This window comes from Platichthys flesus, chromosome 3 (genome assembly GCF_949316205.1).
Source record: "Platichthys flesus chromosome 3, fPlaFle2.1, whole genome shotgun sequence".
NCBI lineage: Eukaryota > Metazoa > Chordata > Actinopteri > Pleuronectiformes > Pleuronectidae > Platichthys > Platichthys flesus.
The window spans coordinates 19,543,381-19,569,732 of record NC_084947.1 but is presented as its reverse complement, the minus strand read 5'-3'; the positions used below and the strand labels follow the sequence as shown (position 1 = coordinate 19,569,732).

Below are 26,352 nucleotides of genomic sequence, written 5' to 3'. Positions count from 1 at the left end.
ACATTGATCGAAACTAAAGATCGTCGGTAACGCAGCTTCGGCTCAATATCCCCTCATCTTCTGACCGGACGCGGTCTCCAGGAGAGACGTCCCCAGACTCGTTACGCACAACTTTTACGCACAGCCGACGAACGGATCCCGATGCGAGGTCCATGTCACTCTCAGCTGGGACTACGCTACGATTTATACCCCCCACAGGTGTGATTATGTTAATAAGTGTGCGAACTGCAGACATGGATGAAACGATGCGCTCCACGCTCTGCTGAAACAAGACCTGAACCTCACGGACACTGGGAACTTGCCTGAAACAGCAGCGAGCAGCGCCGGGTGCCAAAATGAGCCTTTACTGGCAGAGCTGGAGGATCTTACAGATAGTGTTGGCAACAATTACAGCAGTTCTTACACAAGGTAAGTGACCTGGAACTATTTGGATGAACGTTTTGATTCTTACAAATAAATCAAATCTCAAATACACACGTGAAACGCAGCCTAAGCCAAAGTGCAGGGATTTAACCCGAAGCCTCGCTGTGACCACACTGGATTTAATGATGACAGTTAAAAACAAATGCTCTATTAGAATAGACTGTCTGTGTTGTGCACATGTTACTGAGGGGAGGTGGGCCCCTGTCTCTTAGCAAAGCAATGCCAGCAGTAGAACAGCCTCCTCTGGAAAGTCTAAATAATACATACATGTCCTCATTTGTGCCACAAACTTACATCTTAATCCACAGTGATACAGTATTCCAGAGAGGCTAACATGAGCATCTTACTCACCGCAGCGAAGGGGTGTCACAGCCCTGAGTGGGATATTAAACATTTAGGATGAAATTGTTGAGGGGTAAAAGACTTTATGGGTTTACATTACAACTTGATCTGTGCCTTTATATGCTCAGTGGTTTCCCTCTCTCTGGGAATACATTTCGTCCCCTTATGGATGGCTGCTAGAAAACCAGGGAACCCAATTTTCACACAAGAAGCAGACAATCTAAACTCCCAACTTTGATAATGGCAACAGAAGAGGGGAAAAACGCACACCACAGGGCATTTACTGAAAAGCCTATATCTGCCTCATAGATGGCTATTTCCAGGGAATGCATGCCGGCTGATTTGTGTGGATAAAGAGATGTGTAAAATTGGAAAATTGTGATAAAACAGATTTTTTTTAAGCAGATTTAAGAGTCTCATTGGACATAGCAATCACTGCATGAGCTTAAGCCTCACTCAATCTCTCTTTCTCTCTCTCTCTCTCTCTCTCTCACTCTCCTTATTATCTCCACCCTCTCACCAGAGAACATTACATATATGATCATGATGTACTCTGATCTCTCCTCCGGATGTGTAAAACACTTACTTAAGTATGTGAGGCGAGGATATAATGCTGACAAATCCACTTAACAAGACAATTTTTGCAAATTAGAATCATAAATTGTATTTTAATTTATATCCTGGATGTAGTTAAGCCTGTGTTGCAGGTCTGTTGTTGTCACGTAATGCAAATTCTTGGTCACAGAACATAAATACACTAACAGTGCATAGTTTGGAAAACCCTGTATCTTACAAATTTTTGTTCAATTTAATATTTGAGAGCACAGTTTCAGGAATATGAACTCACATCTTTGTGACTTTTGATTTAATTGGGTAACACAATTGTCCAATTAGCCACCTGCAGCAGACGCCACATGCATGTCTCCCAGAGCTTTTTGAATTAGATTTTCTCCAAATTTTTAGTCGCACTTTGATTATCAATTGCTACTTAATTCCTAAGCATAGTTAAAAAACCCTGTTTCCCTTCCCAGGCGACTGCAAAGTGTTTCAGCGTCTCACAGACGACATAAATGCAAGTCTTTGCGTCTAAGGACCTATTCATCGACAAGCTGTCAGATCCTAATGAGACTGTACCTGTTTCAATATAAAAGGGGCTGGAAAGGTCAGCCAGGTAAAAGATAGTAACACACAGGGCTGACGACAGATTAAGAAAATGCTGTTTGCCACAGGTGTTGTAAGCATCTTGCCGGTTCCAAACACGTTCTTTTTTTAAATGTTATAATCAGGGTGTTGCTATAAATGGGCCCAATATTTGATCCAAAAGGTGACATGAAAGAGAAACTTTGAGGCACAAACATGTCTTTTATAATCTCACAGTCACAGATTAAAATGCAGACATCCATCGTTGTCGTCTGAGGTGCTGTTGGGAGTTGAGTCACTTCTGCATCTGCTTTGCACATATGGCAGGAGTCATTACTGCACATTAAAATTCACAATGGTATCTCCAGCTTTCTGCCTTTTTAATAGAATAATAGAGAGATTGATTACAAATGAAGGAACCACGTTGAAAGAGAAGTGCACTGAAAAGAAGTTAGCTGACATGCTAGCGAAGACAGGTTGATGCTGGGCCTCGAGACAAACCATAGGATGAAATGTCGCTCGTTAGACAGAGCAGTTTTTTTTATTAAAACCGGTAATGGGGAACATTACTATTGAAATGAAGATGTAAGACTAAAGCCCAAAGTAAACGCTGTCGTTGCTCACACAGAACTAATCTGAGTTTGGTTTCCCTTTCTGAAATTGAACTTGCTTCATATGAGTGACTCCACTAAAAACAAACAGGGCTGAGGGATAGTGTCAACATGAAAAGCTCTTTCACACAAAGTTACAGGAAATCCCTGTTTACGTGAATTTTCTGTTTTCAGCCAAAGGTGGATTGTGATGGAACACAACTCTGCAGTCTGAACAGATTCAAGGAGAGTTTTTCAGCGGGAAACGTGAACTAAGCACTGAATAACAACAGTTGATTTAAACCCTTGCATTAAATGAGGACTAAACATAAACCATAGAGAAAAAGAATAAATCAAAGCAACAGCGTGGGGAAGTGAACATGTCGGTGTGCAGGATGACAGGAGTCCTGGAGACGTGGGTGAAGCATGAGCAAGGCTACACTGATGCTTTCTGACTCGGCCAAGAAGGAAGAGATGCTGAGGCGCTTCAATGAGTGATTTGAGAGGCGGGAACAGCTGCTGCCGTGGATTGGCTCTCATGTTTTATCAGTTGAGGGCAGGACCAGTGAAATGGAGTTTTGTTTACATTGGCTACCTGTTAAATCCAAAATATTGGCAAAGCGAATACTGGCAAAGAAGAACTCTCTCTAAAAACTGCAAAAAATAAAATCTTAAGCAAACAATTTGTGCAGTATCTGGCATCACACTCACCAATAGATTGTGTGTGCTGTGTATGCCTCACTTAAATCGGTTTCCTTTGGGTCGTGTGGAATGAGAAGCATGTGAAATAACAAGAGGAGCACAGATGATCCATCAAACACAACTGTAAAGGGATGGGTTTTCGTGTGCAGCACTTTGTTTCCACGCTGGCACTGCGCTCTCCCCGCTGGAGTCACTGAGCCAGTTTATATTCACTCCAGCCAGAGCCGCTGCCAGCTCTGGTATTAAACAGCACATCTGTCACTATGGCCACCGGTAGGCTAAGCCAGGACAAACCCCGGCTCCCGGCTCCAGTGTCTGCCTCATGCAGCGTGTGTCGCCCACTCAGAGAACATGACTGACACTCCCGTCTGGGAGTGAAGGGAGTGGAGGGGGGAGATCGATGGTGTTGGGTTAGGATTGTGACACTTACAGTATAGTCGTTGCCGTGCAAGCTGTCGGAGCATCATGACGGGCTCTTTGAATGGGTGCACGCGTGAGGATGAAGGAGCAGAGGAGGGCGAGATAAACAAGAGGCCTGTCAAATGCCAGCAGCCATGAAGGACGTCGTGAATGGCCTCTTTTTATTATGATTTTGCAAATGCATCTTACTCCGCTCTATCAATCTAGATGTGATCTCTTCGACACCATAGAGGAGAGGATCATTTGCCACGGTATTTGTTTTTCACCGTGCAGTGCTTTGCTTGGTGCAGTTTATAATCTCCAGAGTAAACCCCAGTGTTTTTGTCCTTAATTCACCAAGCAGGGCAATTAGCCACCAGATAAACAGTGCACGCTCAGGTCAGCGACTATAATCTTCATAATTCTATCAAAATGGATGTTTAATGAGGACACATGACGGCCGAGTGACCTCTGCCTCTGCTCATTTCCATCAGGGGCAAACACTCATCATCAAGCTCTTAAACCAGATCAGGGAATATTTCTGCTCTGGGCTTGTTCTTACTCACTCATGTAAAAAAAGGTAATTCTTTGCACTTGTGTTTAACAGTCAGCCTGTAATCCTTTAAAACATTATACAGGCAATGTGAAGTGGCGACACAAATAATATTACTAACTGATATAAAATACTCAAGATGCATTTCTGTTTTAATTAGCTTTGTTTGTTTTAATCAGAATGTTGCATCCATATCTTCTACCTCACACCATGATGTACTCGACTCATCTTTTTTAATATGGTGGATCTGCAAGGCATTCAATTCACGTCCTGCTGACAATCTGAAAAGCCATTTTAATCCCTCTAGTCAACCTTGTGCCAGATGTATCAGATCCCACCTTTTCCGCCCATATACAGAAAGCTGATCAGCCATGTGAGAGAGATGAAACTGGGGCACAACATGGCTGGAAATATTTTTCAATGAAAACTTTTTGAATTACTTGATTTACTTACAGTATTTTCAGGTCTTCAAAAGCAAAGAATATTAGCAAATGAAGTAGTAGTTTATCTTTTCATGACACGACCTTCTACATCACTTTAATATAATTGTATTATGGTATCAAGTATTGTAATTTTTCTATTACTATTTGGTGGAGGTGTAGAGGAGTGGACGGCCTTTTTTATTCTTTGTCAAAACAGTTTTTAAATAGTCAGACAGACAGTTTAAGCCGGCAGCATGTTCATGAAGGTGAACTTTGCCATATGCAGTGAAAAACAGTTGTGCCTCTTTATCAGGGATTTATTAATGTGTACATCTGTGGCTCACAGTGCAAATTCCATTGAGAGATTAAGATTGAAACTGGGGTGCACCATTAAACAACACTGGAAAATGTAAAATCCACAGAGTTCCCCCGTTGGTCCATGCAAGCAGAAGCTGCTGTGGCAGAAGCAAAAACACTCCTAAGCTTCTCTTGTTGTAATTTACATTATTTCGGACTTTGTGATCTGTTAAAGGGATTTTAAGGTTAAGCTCAGAGGCCTTTTAGTGCAATACTTTGATTCCCCACTCAGTTGATCATTTGACCTAAGATAACTTTTAAACCTAAGAGTTAGTTCCTGGGATAATATTTTACTGTCACATTTGAAGGAAAGGTGACGGCCTCACTTCTGTTTTTGTTTCACGTACAATTTTAAGCCGAGACATTTTCCATTCTTTCTTTTCAGATTTGAGCAGTAAAGAGCTGACCGACAGGAAGAGCCCAGTGCCTTTCCCTGTCTACTTGCCAGTCAACTACGACGTGCAAGACGCTGACTACCTCTTCCTGAAGGAGGCCGGCCAGGACTTCATGAGGAACTCCAGCATGCAGAGTCACACGCAGCCCTTTGTTATTTTAAGAGCCAGCCGCCAGCCAGCTGTCAAAGCGAGCTATGGCACCATGTCCACCGAGCAACTTGTGCCTCTGGATCTGGTTCAGTCTGTGCAGCTCTTCGACGCTCCAGAGGTCTTCACCTTTAACTGGAGAATCCAGGCCTTTGCACTGACGCCCCGGGTTTTCTCCTCTAAGCCCAAAGTGCGGGTGCTCTTCTATGTCGCAGGGAGGGATTGGGGCAGGGGGGAGGGAGCTGAGGATGAGTTACCGTGTGTGACAGTGTACGCTTTCTGGCAGACCCAGGAGGTCAGGGCCTCTTGTGCCCTTGGGGGCGAGAGGGGAACCTGCATCGCCGAGCTGGCTCCTTCTCTTGGCTGGTTTGCTCCGGGGTCAGAGGGCACCAGCAGGGAGAGGCAGGACCCCTCCACTGGGAACCCTGTGGAGTTGTACTACCAGGCTCAGCCTAAAGTCAGAGGGAAATGTTATTCTGTGGATGGAAGTCGCTCACAGCAGCAGGCCGAGTATGTTCCTGTCACTCCCATGCAGAGGATTGGCAGTGTACGACTTCTGCAGGTGCCTAAAGGGATGGCCACACTCTCTCGCCTCAAGCTTGGCAACGTCATTGTCATACGGACGTCCTCCAAACCCCTGAAGACGACCGATATCGCCACGTTCTACATACTCATGGCCAGCTCTGCTCAGCTGACTAACTTCACACTCAGGTAAGATTGTGTTTTCTTTTGTCTCACCATTTCAAAACGTCAGAGCGGTAAATGGTCCGTATTCATAAAGATCTTTTCCAGTTTTGACAACCACTCAAAGAGCTTTACATTACAGTTTTGCCATCTATCTGCAGCACTTTTTCTATGAGAAGGGGGAATTTGGGGGTTCAGTATCTTGCCCAAGGACACTTCGGCATTTTGAATGGGGAAGATTGGGATCAAACCGCCAGCCCCTGTGGCAGGAATTCAACATGGGGAAATATACAATAACAGTCCTCGTTTCAAATCCTTGCACAAATCCCTCTCCAGCCGAAGAAATAAGGGAATATTAGAGGAAATTAGATTGGGATGGATTATGGCATTTTTTTGAAAATATTACGGAGGTAAACTGTCTCTCTGGGAAGTGGGTTGGATTATTTGATTTAGAGTTGAAACAAGAACATTAAGGACTGTTGGAAGCGCGCTAGTCACCAAGGTTGACATGGATCAAATAAAACTCACGTGCTGCCTGTGACTCATGGGTATTCGCAGGATCTGTGTTCACACATGCATATCTCTGCTATTGACTGAATGAAGATCATGGGTAATACTGGTATAGGTCAATTTAATTTAAGGCTCTGCTCCCCTTTGGACATGCAGAATATTACTGTTTGAATAAAGATGAGCGCATTTGTAGAACCAATCTAGAGCAGTCTTTTTTCTCTGGAGGTCTCTGTGTCATCTTTGGTAATAAAAAAAGAAACATATCATGTGACCACTCAAGTACACTGAGTTTGTGCATGCCGGTGTGAACAGACATTCCTCGAATAACAGCTTGTCTGCTTCGAACAGTTTTATAATTGTAAAATGCAGAATTTAACTGCACAATAGCTGTCAGCAGAAACAGGAGGATTATCCATGTTGGGTTCTACACTGGTAGCCGAGGATAATACTGGATCTTTTTCTTACGGATGGGGGGGGGGGTCAGTGGATAGGAGCCTGACGAATCGACAAAGACTATGTTGCGAACAGAGAGACCAAATCAGCAAGTGGATGTGAGGGTCTACGTCATCGTTTCCAAACACCTCCGTTTTTTCTGTCCAGAGTAAAATGATAAATGTGAATTGTGTTTTGCGCTGTCGAAGGAGAGTTTCTGTCACTGATGGGACAGACAATAAAGATGATCTATCGCTTATAACAGGGCCAGCAGCCTTTTCAAACATGAAAATGTTTCTTCCCTTTTTTTCAAGGTGAAATGATGAAACATGAGGGATTGGCAGCTCAAAGGCGGATTTGAATTAAAGGCTCGAACTGTTTGGTTTTCATGGTCACCAGCAGCGAAATATCTTTTGCTGTTGGATAGCAAATAGAAGTGTGTTGTAGAGTCGCTGGATTTGTCCATGTAAGCTGTCAGAGTAGATAATTACAGATTTAGACTAACTTGATTAGAACTGACTTCTCCATTATTATTTTATTATTATTTTTAACATTATTATTATTATTATTATTACTATCATTATTATTATTATTATTATTATTATTATTATTATTATTAATATTATTATTATTATTATTATAGATACTATCTGCTTTGCTCTCCACCAGTGAATAATGAACTGTCAGACGGAGGGAAATACATTTTTCTCACAGTTATATACTGAAGAGATTTTGATCATGACAAAGGCATCTCATAAATCTGTCTTTCACGTGTGGTTTGCATTCACATCATGTGATAAATGATTTCGGTGTTTGCTGTGTTTTTTGGGTGACGTCCAGTGAGTTGTCCTGACTCAAGGAAACAACCAGGAACAAGAAAGACCTTGAAGGCAGCTCATGCAACTGTTCCTTTTACAACTGTCACAGCCTGTCTCTGGGGTTTGAGAAACTCTGTGGTACGCAATCAATACTTTATGAAAAATGTATAATACTTGACTCACTCCGGCCTTGACTCGCTCATACATGCTTCAGTGGAGGTGAGCGGGTGAGGAGGCGATTCCTTTTTCACCTGTTCCCACATTCATCCACTCAGACAGTCCTGAAACGCTGCAGTAGCTGAATATTGATTGAGTGGACAGCTATGCATGGATGCACTTGTCCTTCTCGTCCAATTTCAGAGTTTGTAGTTTGTCAGAATTTCTCCTCAGGTTTCTGGTGCTGTAAAGGAAACAGAGGGACACAGAGCTGAGGGTTTTTTTCCGTCGGGGAAACATTAACTTGCGTCCAGGTGTTTTAAAGGTTTAGATTATTGGTTTCATTTTGTTATCCTCGCCGGAGCAATGAAGCCAGAAAAGAAATCCTGATTTCCCCTCTTCATTCTGTCGCTTTTAATCATTCCTTCTTTAATTCATTTACTCAGTCTCTCATGTGTCGGAGTCCGATAGCAGAAATGTCACCTCCTCTTTCCTCTGTTTCTTCTTTTCCCTTTCCTTTTCTGTCCGTCCCTCTCTCTTCCTATTATTTTACTCTTCTTTATTTTTCTCATCTGGCCCCCCCCCCCCTTTCCTCCTTTTCATTTCCTTTTCTCTCCTTCCACACTATTGCTCTCCTCACAGCAATGTTTTCTGGGTTGGAAGATATTGGAAGACACTTTGTGGTAGTTAACCTTGTATGATGGGCAGTTCTATTTATCTAGTATATACTGGTGACTGTTTCTAACTCCCCTTCCAGCTTATTAACACATTACCAGGCGCTGTGCATCCCCTCTTCAACAGCTGTCTGTGTGCTTCATCACTGTCTGAATGTCCCATTAGGCTTTTCTTAATACTCTCATCAGCATGATAAACCTGTTATTGATGTCCATAGCTGGAGCAGAGGGACATACAAATTTGAGGTCGATTGAGAAAAGACAAGCCATACCTGTCCGCTCCGGCAAAATGAAGCTGTCGTACTCTGTGACAGTTTGATAAAGGTCATATTGTATAACCATCATCCAAATAGCCACGTAGAGGGCGTTTATTAGAGTACGACCAGCCATTATGAACATACATAGTTTTTGACTGCATTCTAAAGGCAGTTAGAAGTCACCTATGAGCCGGTTTGTCTTGTTCCATGAGTTTTATTTAGAGGCAGCATGTGGCGATAAATAAACTTGAACCTCTGTATCAACAGGATGCCGTGCCAGTGAGCGTTTCAACCAGGGAGCCCAATCACTCATCTGTGTGACAAATAGGACTTTTACATCCTCTGTTAGTGCCGCGGTGCCTGCCATTTGGCAGGATTGTTGCATGAGCATCTCCCCAGCTCCCTAAACCGCTCCATAAGTACGATAAGCACGTTGCCGATGGCTGGCCATCAGACTGGCTAAACGATGGACATTTGACTGCATAATTAACGATTGCATCTGTTTCAGATTGCACTGGGGTTCAGTGGTGGTACTGGGCCCCTCAGCGCTGCATTCTCTGAGCCAAAGATGGGAACACAAATTATATCAGGGAAGTAATTACAAACCCTATGTAGCATCCTGATAGCAGCCGTGGTGATGAAATGCATCTGGGCCATGCTGGCTCACTCACGCAGAGGATACAATCTCTCTTCTAGGACTTTGATCAAGCTGTGTCTGTGTTTTATTCTATTATTAATTCAGTTTTTTGAATTGGTTTTGAATTGGTTTACTTTCCTTTGTTGGTCATAGCTCTGTGATCTTTCAAAAAGTGCAAAGAAAACTTCATTCCACAAATAAGTAAGGGAAGGGAGCTGACTGATAAAGGTCACAAGGTCTGCTTTGAGTGAACTTGACAGTGTGTGTATCTATTTGTGTGCCAGTTTGCGTCTGGTGGCATTTTTATGTACGTGCATGTGTGTGTGTGAGTGAATGAGGTGTATGTAAAAGGTGAAACAATAGTGCCACTTATGCCTTGCGTCATCAGAAGTGAGATGGATGGCAGGTGCAGGACCTGAGAGCTGCTGTTCTCACACACTGTCAGCTTCAGTCTCCACAGCCATCCATCTTCCCTGCCCCGGTTCCTCCCCCTGCCGGCTGCCTCCTCGGGGCCTGCTAACCAAGGCCGTGGACACCAGTTCTTGTTCCCAACCACTCAAAGACAAACACCTCTTCCAGTCAGATGGGATATTTTTTTTTTTTTACACAAGGGGGGCTAAGAGAAAGAAATAAACAAGGGCTGAAGATACGTCTCCCTGTTAGTGTCACTTTTTATTAGGTAAACCCCTCACCACTCAGCTCAATACACAGAGGCGTTTCATCACAACAGGCCATGTTGTTCAGAGGCCATTACTAGATTAAGAGTCCTCCTAGGTTTTCTCATTACTACATTGAGTATGCCATCATGCCTACCTCATTGATTATGCCGGATTAAAGTTTCTCAAATTGAAAGAAAATAATCGCACTGCACTTACAATTCTCCACAGGCGTTGTCAGTGCTGCAATTAAACACAAAAAAATGTGAAATGAAATGTTGGGACAACACGGTAATGCATTGGTTAGCACTGATGCCTCACAGCAAGAGGGGACTTGGTTCAGCAGGGGTCTTTCTGTGGGAAGTTTTCACGTTCTTGCATGTCTGCTTTGGTTTTCTCCAGGTGCTCTGGCTTCCTCCTACAGTCTGAAGATCCACAATCTGGAGTTAGGTTAATTGGAGACATCAAATAAGTTGAATGGTTTTCAAGATAGGTTTTCCACACACTAACAGACAGACAGACACACAGACATACATTTGTGGAATTAGTTGGTAGATATGTTTCTTCATCTTCTTGCTGAGTGATTCATGAGACGACGCAAATGTCTGAACTGTTACTGGAAACAGAAAGAGTTAACTTAAAGCTCTGGCCAAATATAATCAAACCCACCTACTAGCACCTCTTAAAGTTAGCTAAGTAACATTTTTTAATTTATAGAAAAACCGAGGTGTAAAGACAACACTCTGTAGATCTGTAGAAACGGAAACTGTAGAAACGGAAACAATTATTTAGTGGCTGTATTGTATTGTTCCTTCTCGTTATTGCCTCACATTTAGTTATAATTAGAAAGCTGTAGCCAGTTCACATTAAAACCAAAGCGTGTGTTTCTCTCTGCTCATTTAGCCCAGGCTGCGTGTTTGTCCCCGTGTGTTGTGTTGGCGCCTCTGCCTCCTGGGAGCCCTCTGACTGATAACACTAGACTGGCTTCACCTTTTTGCTCTCTCATATCATGCACAGCACACAGGGAAGATACAACCACCAAGACCATGCAGCACCCACAGGGTTTGGATCCTTTATCTGATTTATTTTGGTGAGAAGCAAAGAACTAGCTAGTTCAGTGTGTGTCTTCTGATCTGCACTTCTCACAGCCACCTATGGTTGGTAGTAAAGATGGTGGTCAGAGGGTTTATTATAACTACCTGCAGTGGGTCGCAGGAGTAACAGTGGCTCGTCCGATGCAGGGCAGGCGGTTCGATTCCATCATATGTGCCGAAGTGTCCTTGTGCAAAATCATGACCTCCAAATTTGTCCAGACGCCTGTGCTAGCAGTGTGTGAGTGATGAATCAGAATCAGAATCAGAATCAGAAGTATTTTGTGTGATAGATGCACTGTTTGAATGTTTGAATGTAACTGTAAAGAGCCTTGAGTGGACTGTTTCTAAATACAGACCATTTACTGAACCTTATAGTAAATAATCTAACTCTAACCCATAAAAGTGTTCACTGTATGTGATCATGACCAAACCGGGAGTTTTTTAATTTTCCAGACCAGATACCAGATGCTATCAGCTTTGAGCCCTATGCTGCCTGGCTTAACCTGTGTTAATCAGTTAAACCAGCGTCTGTGGTGTGCGGCTGGAATGGAAGCAGACAGTCTTCCAGGTCATGATGGCACAAGATTAAAACCACTATTATAAAAAAAAGTCACAGCCGACCTGTAGCCGAAGATCTTTTACTGCACACAACACTCATGAAGACAACACTCATGAAGAGGTTATCTTGCATATTTTCAATTAAATATTGATGCCGGTCGATCGTTTTGTTTAATTGTGCTGAACAGGGAGCAGTGTTCCCCCTCCTGTTGCCTAAGGAGTCCAAACCAACCCCAGCCCAGCGCTGAGCACAGCTCATCATCAGATTGCTGTTGCTCCTATTATGGATTACACCTCCTCAGAGGCTCGTAATGCACTTTGTTTTTATCTCAAAGATTCAGCGATAAAACGCACAGCTTTGCATGCAGTTGAAAACCAGAGACAGGAAAATGTTTCTCTGAACTGTTATTGGAGCTTTCAGTATATAAAAGAAGGAGCAGTAAATCGATGACTGGTATTGCTGCAGCAGAAAACTGGAACCTCTTGGCATCTCTTCATGCTACATCTGACATGATTGCAATTCTTGTACAAGAATATTTCATTAACATCTGGCGTACTGCAAGCTGCTCACGCTGGGAATGCCCAGTGGGAAGGTCTGAACATGCACATGCACAATACTTGACATCTGCAAATTAGGCACTAAGGAAACGAGAGCTCTATTAGTACAGTTTAAATAATGAGTGCATATAAATATGAACAGAGAGAGCAATGTTTTTCTAATGCGAAGGGGTAGAGGGGGATTGAAAGGGCAGTAAATCATTGATTGTTGACATTTTCTGTTATCTCTACCATGTTTTGCTTGCTTTATGTTAATAATGAATGATATCCATATTGTTTTATATATATTTTATCATAGATATTATATGACAATCTCATTTTATTATTTTAATATATATTCACTTTATATGTTTACATTTTGGAAGTATTCATTGTCTTGATTTTCATTGTCTAGTCATATGGGACATTTGAACTTCACCACATCCTTGACCTTTTTGTTTTTGACTTTTCACAGAGCGACAGTTGAGAAAGGTGTGACCTTTCGAACAGCAACACCCAGTAACACTTTACTGTGGGACATCACTCTGGATATGGGTGCAGATGGAACCATCGCTGTCATTTGTCAGAGGAAGGCTCCCATACCTGGAAAAAGGCAAGTGTGTCTAACCTGCCTGTGTGTACTACCTTTCTGTGTCTCCTTGGTCATCACCGAGAAATTGATTATTGAATCTAAATTGCTATTGCTTGAATGAATACATAATACTCTCAAGGCCCAGAGTCTCACTGTCTAAGTTAAACTTTTTTTTAATGCCAATCCTGCAAAACATTTCAGTATCTGTCTCTGCACCTGTGGAAAGAAAGACAACGTGTCTGTAGGCTACTGTAGAGGTCTGAAAACAACACAATCCTCATAGGACATCCCAATGTACCCTCTCAGCACAGGTTGGCTGCAGGTGCTCTCAAAAAGCTGCCCCTTGTAAACAATGACTGCTTCCCCCATCTTTCAGAATCAGAATCAGGTTTATTGGCCAAGTAAGTTTGCAGAAACAGGGAATTTGACGGTGGCTCTCAGTTGCTTACAAAGAATACACATCACAAACAAACATAACAAAACAAGACAAAACAAAACAAAACGAAACATTACAAACAGTTACAACGAACAGTGCGACAGTCTAAGAAAAGAAGTGCAGGTGTGCATATTACAATTATCCAGTGAGGGTGAAATAAGTAAACATAATTAAATATAATTATAATATATATTATATATAATATAATATAATTTTGGGAGTGACTGTCCGTTGGAGTCTGTTTTTATCCAATTCAGTGGCCGATCCAAACCAGACAGTTATGGATGTGCAGAGAACAGACTCGATGACTGCAGTGTAGAACAGGATTCATTCCCAACTTCCCAAAGTGCCGCCTTGTGCATGTCGATGCATTCCTAAAATGCAGTAAACATTGAACGTGTTTTAAAAGCTGCAAGCCAGGGAGGTCGCTACAGCAGAACTATAGTGAGCCATCTTCAAACATAACACTTGTCCATTCAATCTTTGCTCTTCAAAATTCCGCTTGCACCATAACCTTATTCGATGGGAATTCACCCTTTCCCTAACAAACAGCTCATTTCAAATGTGATGCTGATGCTGCATGAAAAATTTGAATTACCAGAGTTATTACAATTCATCCTGAAGGAGATCTGAATATCAGTACTGAATCTAATGGCTATCCAACCAATAGCTGTGGAGATGTTTTACAATAAAACCACGAATGTCTACAAATGAATACTGAAGGAAAGGGCAGGGGGATCACTGATCAAGTCCTGAACCTAAAAGACCATGTATGGATATTGATGTGTTTCTGTCTGTAAGTTGTGGACTTATAGACGGGCATTTCCCAGCTGCTAGCGCGGCTGACAAGTCATCTAGATGAACTAATTGAAGGATACGGAATTTAAACCAGAGTCCTACACAAGTCCATTTGCAAACGCGCATCCACAAAGCTCCATACAGGACCAGACCCGTCACTCTACCTACAAGTCAAGTCCGGACCCACCCGGTCCCGTTAACATCAAACCCGTCACTCATGATTAAACCTTCTACATACACAGACACTCCCATCAACTGGTGAAGAGTTGTGTTCATGGAAAAGCATCTTTGAATTGTCCCAGCACCTGTTCACCTGCAGCGATCAGAGTGTTTCCTAGTCTGGTGTGCATATGAGGCCTATTTAGATGTTTCAAACATTCTGCCGTTATATCATTTTTTGCGGGCTACCCGACCCTTTTCACAACTCTAATCCAAATATCTTGAATGCATCCTATATTCAGCAGAAAACCATCAATATCGGTAATGTTCACTTGATTTGATCCTCTGAGATTGAACTCAAACTGTGAGATTATTTCTGCTTTGTAGGGCAGCTTCAAGAAGTGCTTGTAAAGCTAAAGCCCTAATCTGTGTTTGAGTGCCTGGCATAGCTGGAGAAGAGCAAGTGTACACAGCCAACTTTTCAAAGAAGGAAGAAGAACAATATGAGCGGACAATAGCATTTGCTGAACTCCAGTACAGATATACATTTTAACATCTTGAAGTTAATGTGGCTCAGACTCCAGAGTCCATACAATAGACACAGACTACTGTAGACAGAGCATTGACCTTATCTGTGCTCATCATTATTGCTTTGACCTCATTATGCTGTTTTCCCCGTTTGCTGGTGCATGGATTATGACATTGTTTATAGCAATTTCTGTGGGGTTCAACATATTTTTCCACTCATTCATTTTGGGTAATCCTCTCTAAAATGTCATGAAACTAACGGGACCCCCGCAGAGAGCCTCTACTGTCACATCACTGTGGAGATTTCTCTGACTTTTTGTCTTCATGGCTTTAGTGAGCACTAAACGTATTTGCCGTAACTGTACATTAAAGCCCTTTTTATCCTTTGTGGCAGCGGCTTGGTTTTGGATCTTAATATTAAAGCACTGCCTCTCGCAGACAGACCCACGGCTGTAAACAAATGGTTGAAGCAGCAGTCCCCTGAAAGCTTCACAAAACTGGCTGTGGGTGTAAATAGCATGGCAACATCCTTTTATCTTATGGATATCTGTGTTAATGCATACTTAAAGGGATATAAGCCTGGTTATGTGAGCCTTATCGAGCCTATCTTGTTTTGATTCTTGACCAGAATGCCATTATTATCTTTTAATCTCAGGTCTCTCAGCAATATGCTAAGATTTTTCAATTACACAAAATCTCCGGCCTTTCCTCTAATAAAGGCAGATATGAGAGTGGGGTGTAGAGAATTACTTGTTTGCTTTGTTGTTGAGTCTGAACCTTATTGGAGGATTAACAAAATATGATTTGCAGTTTCTCCTGTTGTTGTTGCTTTATTGCACAAAGGCAGCCGGTACACAGCCCTATAGAGGTCATTTAAATTCAGGATGCCGGTCCAACTGTGTCTGCACAGCGCTGACACAAATATATATAACATGTACACAACGGCAGCAGTGGGTCTGATAATGTCCATGTGGGTACAGAATGTGCATTCTTACTGTGTTTTGTCCACCTATATATCTTTCCTCCTGTTCAGCACAGAGCCAAGGAAACTAACTTGGGAGAGGCCAAGGGAGAGTATATTGAATCCATGACTAGGACACTATATTGCTGTGAGGTCATTAAAGGTTACAAAGCCTTCAACTTTTTGGTGCATGTAGAGCGCCTCTGTCCTCAGACCACCTATTATTCTTTGTACACTTATCAGTAGCAACAATTCCGGCAAAATGCCAGGAGAGAGAAATTCATTACTATTCCTTTTTTTTTAAGTTCGATTCGTGAAAATGCCTAGAGATGCAAAGCTCTCCACAAATTCAAAAAAAAATGAAAAAAAAGGAGGGAGGGGGGGATTTGGGTCTTGTCGCAACTACTGGGGATCACGCCGCTCTCCAACAAATCCCTGTCTCACTACCCAAGGGGCAGAATTCATAACATCGCACTATGAATTTTGAGCCGGATATCTCCGAACCTCCAGTCGCTGCAAAGTCTTCTAGTATTTATCAAACGAAACGTCTAACATCCTAATGCAAAGCGTGACTTCATCAGAATCTTTAAAAAGAGAAAAGACAGCTCCCTAGGATCCACGAGCATCGAGAGCAGTGAGCACCACAGGCTGAAGTGAAGGGGGCTACACTGCCGCAGAGTCACGTGGCCTCTTTCTAGACACAATTATCTCTACAGGGCCTTAAAGAGAGGGAAGATAATCTGAGACTCAAATGGTGAAGTAATCGTATAAAGTACCATTGGCTGTGAAGGAAAGGTTGTGTGTTCCTGCTGTCATTGTGCAAAGTGAAGGTGTTGAAAGAATCAGGGAAGCACCAAAAAAAAAATCGCAGCATCCCACCGCTTTCACAAAATAAAACACACAATGCATAATACGTTTTACATTTTGTCTTGTCAAATATTATCTTGCCTTTTCTTTATCACCTCCACCAAGGAGTTAGTGTTTTATTTGCGTTTGTTTGTCTATTGGTGAGTTAGTAGGATTACACAAAAACTAAAGGATAGATTAACACGAAATTTGGGGAAAGGATACAAAATAGGTCAGAAAAGCCTGCATTACATTTGGGTGTGGATGTGGATTAATGGGCAGATCCAGGGTTTGTTTTTCCTTTTCTTTCATTGCAACATGGCCATTTCAAAAACCAGGCATGTTTAGGGGACTGTTATTTGACATATTTGTTGGAGGTATGCGCTCTACTGAGTGCCATTCTAGTTTTTACACATACTTTGTCTCAACAGGAACTGTGTAGCCTATACTGTATCTATATATGTGTTTGTGTTCTACTGTTTTCGTCTAACTACTCGTGCTCTCTGTTAACCCACCCAGGCTTGATAGCAGCCTGCTGGAGGTGCTTCAGATGGATTTTGAGGTTGAGGAGCTGAGCAGTCCTCTCGACAGTCAGGTGATTGTATGGAAACTGGAGCTGCCTTCCCTGACCCAAAACCTAACCAAGACCGAAGGAGCCATGAGAATCTATACCACTCAGAGAGACTTTGTCGGCTTGGCTCCTCTCGTGATGGTGAGTTCGCTAACAGCCTCCACGTCACACCTGATCATTACCAAAAACCTGGCAGGGATGTTACAGACAGCAGCGTTTCCGATAATGCTTGGACCGTATCCTTTGAGCGTTGATGCATGAAAATATCATAGAATGCACTTTGCCGTGATCCATTCCTGTCTAGTTTGCATATGCAGACGGCTCGGTATGCTTCGGTTTGTTTAGCAAATGGGTTCTATTTTGAGCAGAGAGTGACCTTGTGTTGTTGACTGTCAGCGAGCTGATGTCTCTCCTCTGTTTTGTTCTGCTCTGTTCTGGCGTGCAATATGTGGTCATCGTCTCCGACAATCAGTTGCTTCATGTGGTGCTATTTTGGTGCTGTAGGCCTCTTTATCATGCTACCTCTATAATTAATCCACGATATAATAGATATGGAACATTACAGAAGAGTTAACACTGCGCTGAATTATAGCGTCCAATCTGTTATATCTGTCACCTAGGACAGTGACTTCCTTATCCAGCGTTGTTTGAGAATGACACATGACAAGTTGTCATGTAATACACTCGCACTGCCCTATCCCATGTCTCTTAACTTTATCTAACCACATATTATTAATAATTTAATGTTAATTATGTTAAGGATAGGAATGACTGGACTTTAGGTTATGGCGACGTTTGGGCATTGGTTTACTCACATCTCACGGAGCTAAATGCTGCCTTTCCATCACAATGCTGCTGGATTGCTTGAATTTATAAGGGTTTACCACAGTGTCCTGACTTGAGAATTGGACATGGTTCATCTCCTTTGTGGATTAGAAGATGACCTCAGGCTGAGGCCCTAACATGCAGACATTGGATGGTTGACTCGAAGGAACATTAGCATTGACTGATCCTGCTATTGCTGCTGCTCAATACTTCTACATAATGGCGGGAAGCCTCGCTGACACAACCTTCAGATCAGTGTTTTTTCATCTATATTGTAATGACAGCTGGGAAAAAAAAAATGATGTTCAGTTGTTTCAGCTTCATTTAAAGCAGTTAACAGTCGAGGGACACGTATCCATCTGCTTCATTTTCATCCTCGGAGCGGCCAAGTGTCTCTTTAAATTTGATTTAACTGATCATTCACAGAACTTGACCGGGCTGTGCTCAGCTGCTCTCACACTGATCTACACACACACGTACACACACAATGTTAAATCATTTCAACTTCATTTGAAATTTGTGTGTTTTTACAGTGGAGGACATGTATCCATCTGCTTCATTTATAGGCTTTGATTATTCATGCATGCATACAAATGGTTCGCTGTACACACATACACATAAAGACACACACACAAACACACACGCACGCACACACACAGACACCACACACAGACACACACACACACACACACACACACACACACACACACACACACGGACATTACATTGACTTACACTGATTTCCTGGAGACTTTCACTAACCTCAACCGTGGTTACTAACCCTTACCTAAACCTAAACTTCAATCTAAATAATAACCTAAATCACTGCATAGCTTTTTTTTCTTTCGTTAACCTGTTCAAATACATTAACTCACATATTGACAACCCAACGATGACGTGAGGTGCTAGCCTCACCATCCTGAGCCTTTTGCGTTCAGTATCTCTCTCACACCAACTGGATTTCTGAGTGGATAATGGAAGCCAAAGATGGAGCTGCACCACCTGCTATACCTGCCATAGCTGCCCTCTTTAATAATGCATTGAGCAGTACGGAACAGGCTGTACTGTATATGCATAGATATGTGCAGTGATTTATCCTTGTCTGTGTCCCTGTCGTTAGTTAATTGGCCGTGTTTGAACTGATATGACATTCCTTTGAGGGCCATGCCAGTGCAGCAAACTCCAAGCTTAGCTCTCCCTCACATGTGGTGACCTGATCATCACCCTGTGTAAACCCTGCTCCCTTCACCAACCTCCCATGGGGGAAGCGTTTGGGGCAAACAGGATTACTGAGTAACTGATTCCTAAACACAAAAGCCTTTAGATGTCTGGTAATTCCACCGCATAAGATGTCAAATCAAATGTAATATAATAATTGTATGAGGTTTGTTATATTTGTTTTTTTAGTCTGTGTTTTATGTTCCTTGTCGCTCTGCAGGACACAGAGCTCCTGAACACAGCTGTGTTGACTGGAAAGAAGGTGGCGATGCCTGTGAGGATAGTAGCTGTGGAGGAGGATGGAGTCATCACTGATGTGTCGGACTACACAGACTGCAGCTCCAGTGATGAAGATGTTCTCAAGGTAAGATTTCTTCCTCTATCTTACATAGTACTAGATATTGTACAGTGAATGATAGCTTTCTGATTCTTTATTTCTACATTCTTTGGTTTCAAATATTCCAAATGCAGTTGTTATTATGTAGCAGATAAGGCTCAAGTCTATTTGTGTAAAAGGACGCTGACAAGGTAAGAGGTGAAATTGCTTTTAAAGATTTTTTTCTACACCTTTTATTCAACGTTAAATAGTTTTCTTTGTAGTTGTAATATGTAAAAAAAATATTCAATCACTTCCAGTAATTGGCTACCTGGGAACAAAAATGGGTTTAGCAGTAACGAACAGAAAAATGTGAGATATACGTCTTTGTCTGCCAATGCCGATGCTAAGGTGAGAAAGAGAAATGTGGAGCAGAGGATAAAAAGTTGCTCCATGGGGCCAAGGTGGGTCTCATGTGTGATGGTGAGGACAGATGCGGAAAAATAAGTTGTGCCAAAGTCACCTCTGATCCCCGTCTCTTTTCCACACAGTAAAACAAACTATTAGTTGGGCTCTGACAACATCGTCCATTCATCTTCTAGACAATCAACAGCCACTGCATTAAATTGCCCACCCCATGGTCCGCCCGCGTGCGCCCGTCCTATGACTTGTCCCTTTTATCCCGTGAACCTGAGCACGGCTGACTGCCAAAAGCCGGCTTTGTTTACTGATGAAATTGAAAGTGAGGCCCCTGGCCCCTGAGGTCTGGGGCTGTGAATGTATTTACTCAAGGCTAAAGTGGCATTGTAAACAAAGAAAAGAGACATGCAGTGGACTCAAGCTCTCTAATATATTTTTTTCTGCTGGTCAAATATGTCCCAAAGCAGGTTCAGCAAACAATTGGATGTCTTGGCTAATAAATGTCCCGTTTTGTGAAGTGTTGTGTGTTGCTCCATGAGCAGATCCAGAGGACTGTACATACAGTAAATGCCAATGTTTTAAGTGCAGATGGGCATCAGTTATAAGAAAAGCAGGATTATGTGAGGATGTCAAGAGGCCAGCTGTGAACTAAATCAATCTTTTCAACCCTGTGTTGGAGCCAACTTTGCTGTTGTTCTAAGCTTACTGTAGCTCAGTGTATTTGCTGACCAGATAGCAGCTTCAGTCACAAATATACCCTTTAATCTTCTTAGTCTAACAGCTTGACTCAGATATCTTTTCTCTTCTGGTTTGCCTGAAGAGTATCAAATCTGCTTGTGATAGTGGGGGTCAGGCTTTATCCAGAATGAGCAGCTCATGTGGCAAAACAAAAGCAAAACAAAGTCTAATCTGTCATGATGGAAAGGTTTTCCTATTTGCATGGATGACGGATGGATTTAGAATTAGGGATGAGAAAAACACACAAAAATAATACATTTATTTATTTTACAAAATAAAACCATATTGTCATTACTTTTGAGATTTTGTGGTTTCAAAATGAGTCACAATTTTAGAGGGAGTTGTAATTTCTGTATTTTTTTACAATAATGTGATGGGGGTCTGCACCAAAGCAGAAGGCTTTTTGAAACACAAGCCAGGCTTGTGTTTCTACACAAGCCTGGCTCTGTGAGAAAGAGGGCAGTGGAGTTGAGAATGGGCTTGCCGGCAATGGTGGGGATGTTAAGGCCAGTGTTAGTGTGTCAGTGCTGCCTATGGGGCATTACTAAGGATGTTGCACTGTTTCTGCTTGTCGAATGGGTTACAGTTACTTTTCACTATGTTCTATTGAGGCAAAATGTCAGTATTGTCAACTGATTTCTACATTTCTAAATGTTAGCTTTGTAGCAGCAACAGTTTGTTGTCCAGCTGTTTGTGTTTCATTTGATTGTGTAAAGAAAAATCTAATTGTTATATAGCCACAATGACCTAACAAAATAAAGTGGACTTATTTAGCTGGATGCTGAATTTAAAGTCAAACTACTCTGCTGCTTTACGATGCAGTGTTTGTGCGCATGGCTTATTTTGATTTGCGTTTGGAGGCTTGAACTTCATTTCCCCCTAAGTAACACAAAAGCTGCATTTATTCTGCACACTCTCAGCTTTATTAAATGTCTGCCTCTTTTAAAACTATACCCAATGATAAAAGTCAAATCCCGTTTTAAATAAATATCCTTTTTGACATCCAAAACACTGAGGGATATTCCTGGCAGCAGAGTGAGATTGTGAACGGGATGAGGGGATGGATGGCACGTTTAACACGGTATTCTTTTTCAACTAATTCAGAATATCATTTAAACGTGACTCGTGTTAAGTTCAGTGGAGATCCTGGAATATGCTTCTGTGAAATAAGGGAAATGTTGTAGATCATGGATGACTGTTTGTCTGCATGGTATTAAATGCGACTTCGCTTTAACAAAATCAGACGCTCACCGTTTGCATTAGACATTTTCCATAGCAACAACTTTTCCAGGGCCTAAGTGCCACATTTTGCAAATCTGTTGTTGGATATAAATCAAGCACAGAATTATCAGTGCAGAAAGCTCAGGGCATCTCAGTTAACAGCAAGGATGACACATAGTGATGTAGTCATTTCAAAGCCAAAGCTGTGGTCATGGGTGCATGATGACTGAGGCTCAGATGCGAATGATGACACAAGACCCTCTCAAAAATAGCTTGTCACTGGGACAGCACATCCTCTAGCCAACAGTTGCAAATAAGAGCGGGGGATCTATTTGCTATTTGAATTCCTCCTCTGGCTATCTGTCAAAGTCACCATTTTTCTTCCTTCTGCTCCCCTGTGCACTCTCACAGGCTGGTGACTGAATTCTAAATGCTGCGTTAATTATCCAATTTGTTCAGAGCAGTGGCCAATGACAATCTCCTGACTCGTGTCTCAAAATTTCCATGAGATCTTTCAGCAGTTGCCCAAACTTGCCAAGGTCACCTTTGGAATTACAGTGTAATATATTCACTTGGCTGTGAAGGACTGATATTCAGCGCTGCACCACATGATATTTTGATTAACATAAAATTGCAATTCTGGTTTTCCTAAAGCTTCGGACCGGTGATCATCGCAGTAGTTTATTACAGCCATCTGACATTACTATGGTAACACACGCAGTGCAAAATTGCCTCAAGGCCATTTGTTGTTGTAAGAATGGTCTATTCGTTAAAATAGTGACTTTTATGAGATATCAGATTATTCTCTATCATTGGTTAGATGAGTAACAGCTCCTTCATTGACAACCATCTCATCTTGAATTTTGTTATGGACTGTTTATACGAGCGTACGTACACAAAAACTTTGATATTAGCATAGAAATTAAAATGATAAGATATTCATTTATCTTTTATCTCTTCCTTTCCAGGTGTCGGACAAGTGCGACTATGTTTTCCTGAATGGCAAAGAGACAAAGGGCAAAGTGAAGATGATGGTGAACTTTACCTACAGCTACCTGAGTGCTCAGCTGGAAATGAACGTGTGGATGCCCCAACTCCCCCTCCAGATTGAGGTGTCGGACACAGAGTTGAGCCAGATCAAAAGCTGGAGGGTACCAATACTAACCTCTAAAAGGTGAGACACACAAACAAACACAGTGTTTAACGCAAAAACTGTGCTTATTTAGGGTCTAGATGGGATTTCTAGAAGCGTACTTCAAAATCATATCTCTCAAAGGGTTTAGGGTTTTTATTCCATTACATAATGTATTGTTATATTTCAATGTGATCCAATCAAGCAAAGAGACAGGATTAAGTGATTGTAGAATACCAGGTCAAATCATTTGCTGTGTGACAGGTGTGACCTGCATGTGTGTTTTTGTGTTCATGTCCCAGACCTGGCTGGAACAGTGAAGAAGAAGACAGGAAGGGGAAGGGCTGCATGCTGCAGTATCAGCACGCACTGGTGCGGGTGCTAACTCATTTCGTGGCAGAGCAGGCGGACCCTCGGGATCCTAAGGCCTATTTCCTGGGCTCTGATTGGCAGGTGGATGTCACAAGGCTGGTTCGATACTTCATGAAGGTGGAAGACCCTCGAGTGGCAAAGCTGCAGGCTGGAAGAGTGCTGTCGGGACGGGATCTTGGGACCACCACCATCCAGGTAATAATCCAAACTGCTGCTTGGATTAACCTTAGCCAAAATAGACTGTTACAATGTCATAATAATAAGCAATTCAGTCCCTGGATTAGATTAGAAAAGAAGTATGATTTAGGTTTGACAAGGACGTGAATTTAACCTAACTGAACAGGTTCTGACAAGAAGATACAGTGTGAGGCATCCTAATTAATTTGTTGTATCTGATATTATTCTGTGACAGGTGTTTTCTCCAATGTCTGACACAATTTTGGCGAAGACAACTATCAAGGTTGTGGATGACAAAGTGACCATTACAGAGTTGGGGGTCCAGCTGGTTACAGGCCTCTCCATGACTTTACAGCTCAGTACAGGAAGCAACAGGGCCATCCTAGCTACCACAACAACACAGGAAGTTCTACAGAGCCCCAAACAGGTAACAGTCTTCAAAGATTTAAACATTTTAGAAACAAGGATTAGATTCAATGCAGTATTCTAATTTCTGACATTTTCTGCTCTTTCAGGAAGCGTTGGTCAGCGCCTGGGTGCAGTTCAGTGATGGTAGCCAGACACCTCTTGATATTTATGATCCTGCATACTACAGAGTGACGGTGACATCCCTGAATCACGGCGTGGTGTCTGTGCAGGGCACACCTCCGACTGTGGTGGCAGAGGGAGAGGGCGAGGGAGTTCTGGTCAGACTAGAAATGTCCATCTGTGAGGCTTGCCAGAAGTCCAAACGCAAAAGCACTGTAGCGGTTGGCAACGGCAGCCTGAAGATCAAATTTCAGGGAAATAGCGGAAGGTCAACCAACAGCAATACCAGCAGCTTCGAGAGTAGCACTGTTAGCAGAAAGGACAACGGCAGCGACTATGGAAATGATGGAGAAGAGGTGGATAGTGAGAAGAAACAGAGGAAGCAATCTCCACCACGCAGCTCAACCTCAGAAAGAGAGGAGAGCGCCATGCAAAAGATCACTACCACCATCAAATCTATAGAAAGAATCTTCATAACCAGTGGCAGCCTTGGAGGAGTGGGTAAGACCAGCAATTCAGGAAACCCCAGCAGTCCTACCACGGTGATAAATGTCAGCATGATGAGCATCCCCGGTGACGGCAGCAAAGGATATGGCTCAGACAACGTGATAGTGGAGGATATGAGCAGTGTTAGCTTTACTAGCACTGTGAAAGCCCCTGGGAACCTGGTAAACTACAACTTCCCCACCAAGGTGGAGGAGACAGCTGAGGTAGAAATTGGGGGTGAAGAAATGTTGGCAAACAGGCCTCTCACAGACTTGGAGATTGGCATGTATGCTCTTTTGGGCGTCTTTTGCCTCGCTATCCTGGTGTTCTTGGTAAACTGTATTTCACACGTTGTTAAGTTCAGACACAAGAAGCCTCCCTCTCATACCCATGAGCCAACAGGGCACAGGCATGACTGGGTATGGCTCGGCACAGACGCTGAGCTGGTGATGAGTGTGCCAGGTAGCCCTGTGCAGCAAGACTCCCAGACTACCACCACCGTGATAGACATTGGGCCGGATAAGACCACCTCTCTGTCCAGGAGGCCCAGTTGCTTGGCCTCTGTTACAGACTCTCCCGTTGGATGTGTGGGCTCCTTCAGGAGCAAACCTATGCACACCGAGTCACTCCACTCGCCGACCAGCAAGAGAAAGAGAGTCCAGTTCACCACCTTCTCCACAATGGAACGCCAGCATTCACCACCCAGGGAGAACGGCTATGGCATCCACTGGGTTGGCAAGGAGGACAGTTTTGAGGAGGAACCCCAAGTGCCCATCACAGAGCCTGGGGACCGGTTATAATATAGAACCTGATCAGACCTCACATGTACAGTGGATGTGGCTTTGATCACCTCAATGCCTTTGTAAACTCCAACAACTGTGAAGAACATGTGATTTTGGAATTGCCCTCCTCTACATTTCATTACCTATCAAGGCCTTTTACATGTACATGTACTGTATAATATTGTTAATATTGGTGAGTGGATGTGTGGGGAGATGTTAAAGATGGCTGACCAGATGGACTCTACGCAATATTGACACAACGTTTAAAGACACCCAATGTTAATGCTGCATGTGGATATCTACTTCTCTAATTTTTGCACTCACATGCTGGGATATAGTGTAGACACACTGACAAAGTATCTCAAATTACAAACCCAATATATCCAATTTCCAGTCATAATATAGAACTCAGTCTGACAGATATAGATTTCACCAAAACTGTGGCTTTGATCAAACATAATACTGGCTGAAATTGGTGTTTTGTATTATGAAATATCCAGGACCATTTTCTTTGTAAATTTAATTAATTAATTTTCATAAAATTTTCTCTCATTAAAATCTATGATCTTGACTGTTGCCTTTCAATCGATTATGTAATATAAGACGCTTACCAGTTGGTAACAGTATGCTGGTCAGTTACTGATGTCTATATTTTGTGTAATGTTTCATTGTACAGCGTGACATAGTGCAAAACATTTGAGAGAACAATCACGTTTTTCTAACCATCCAAAGGCCCAATGTGTTGCCAAAATCAACCTTTGAA

The 26,352-nt window shown here is 42.4% G+C and overlaps 1 protein-coding gene across 1 annotated transcript; it reads left to right on the top strand.

Annotated features, from left to right (window-relative positions):
- The first annotated feature begins 302 nt into the window (after window positions 1–302).
- On the top strand, window positions 303–26,137 carry LOC133949624 (transmembrane protein 132D). The gene is made up of 9 exons (XM_062383558.1): window positions 303–408; window positions 5,314–6,181; window positions 12,959–13,096; window positions 17,323–17,515; window positions 19,638–19,781; window positions 23,081–23,286; window positions 23,547–23,811; window positions 24,029–24,220; window positions 24,309–26,137. Exons 1-9 carry the CDS (start codon window positions 336–338, stop codon window positions 25,605–25,607), a joined length of 3,378 nt encoding a protein of 1,125 aa, XP_062239542.1. The 5' UTR covers window positions 303–335; the 3' UTR covers window positions 25,608–26,137.
- Window positions 26,138–26,352: the final 215 nt, after the last annotated feature.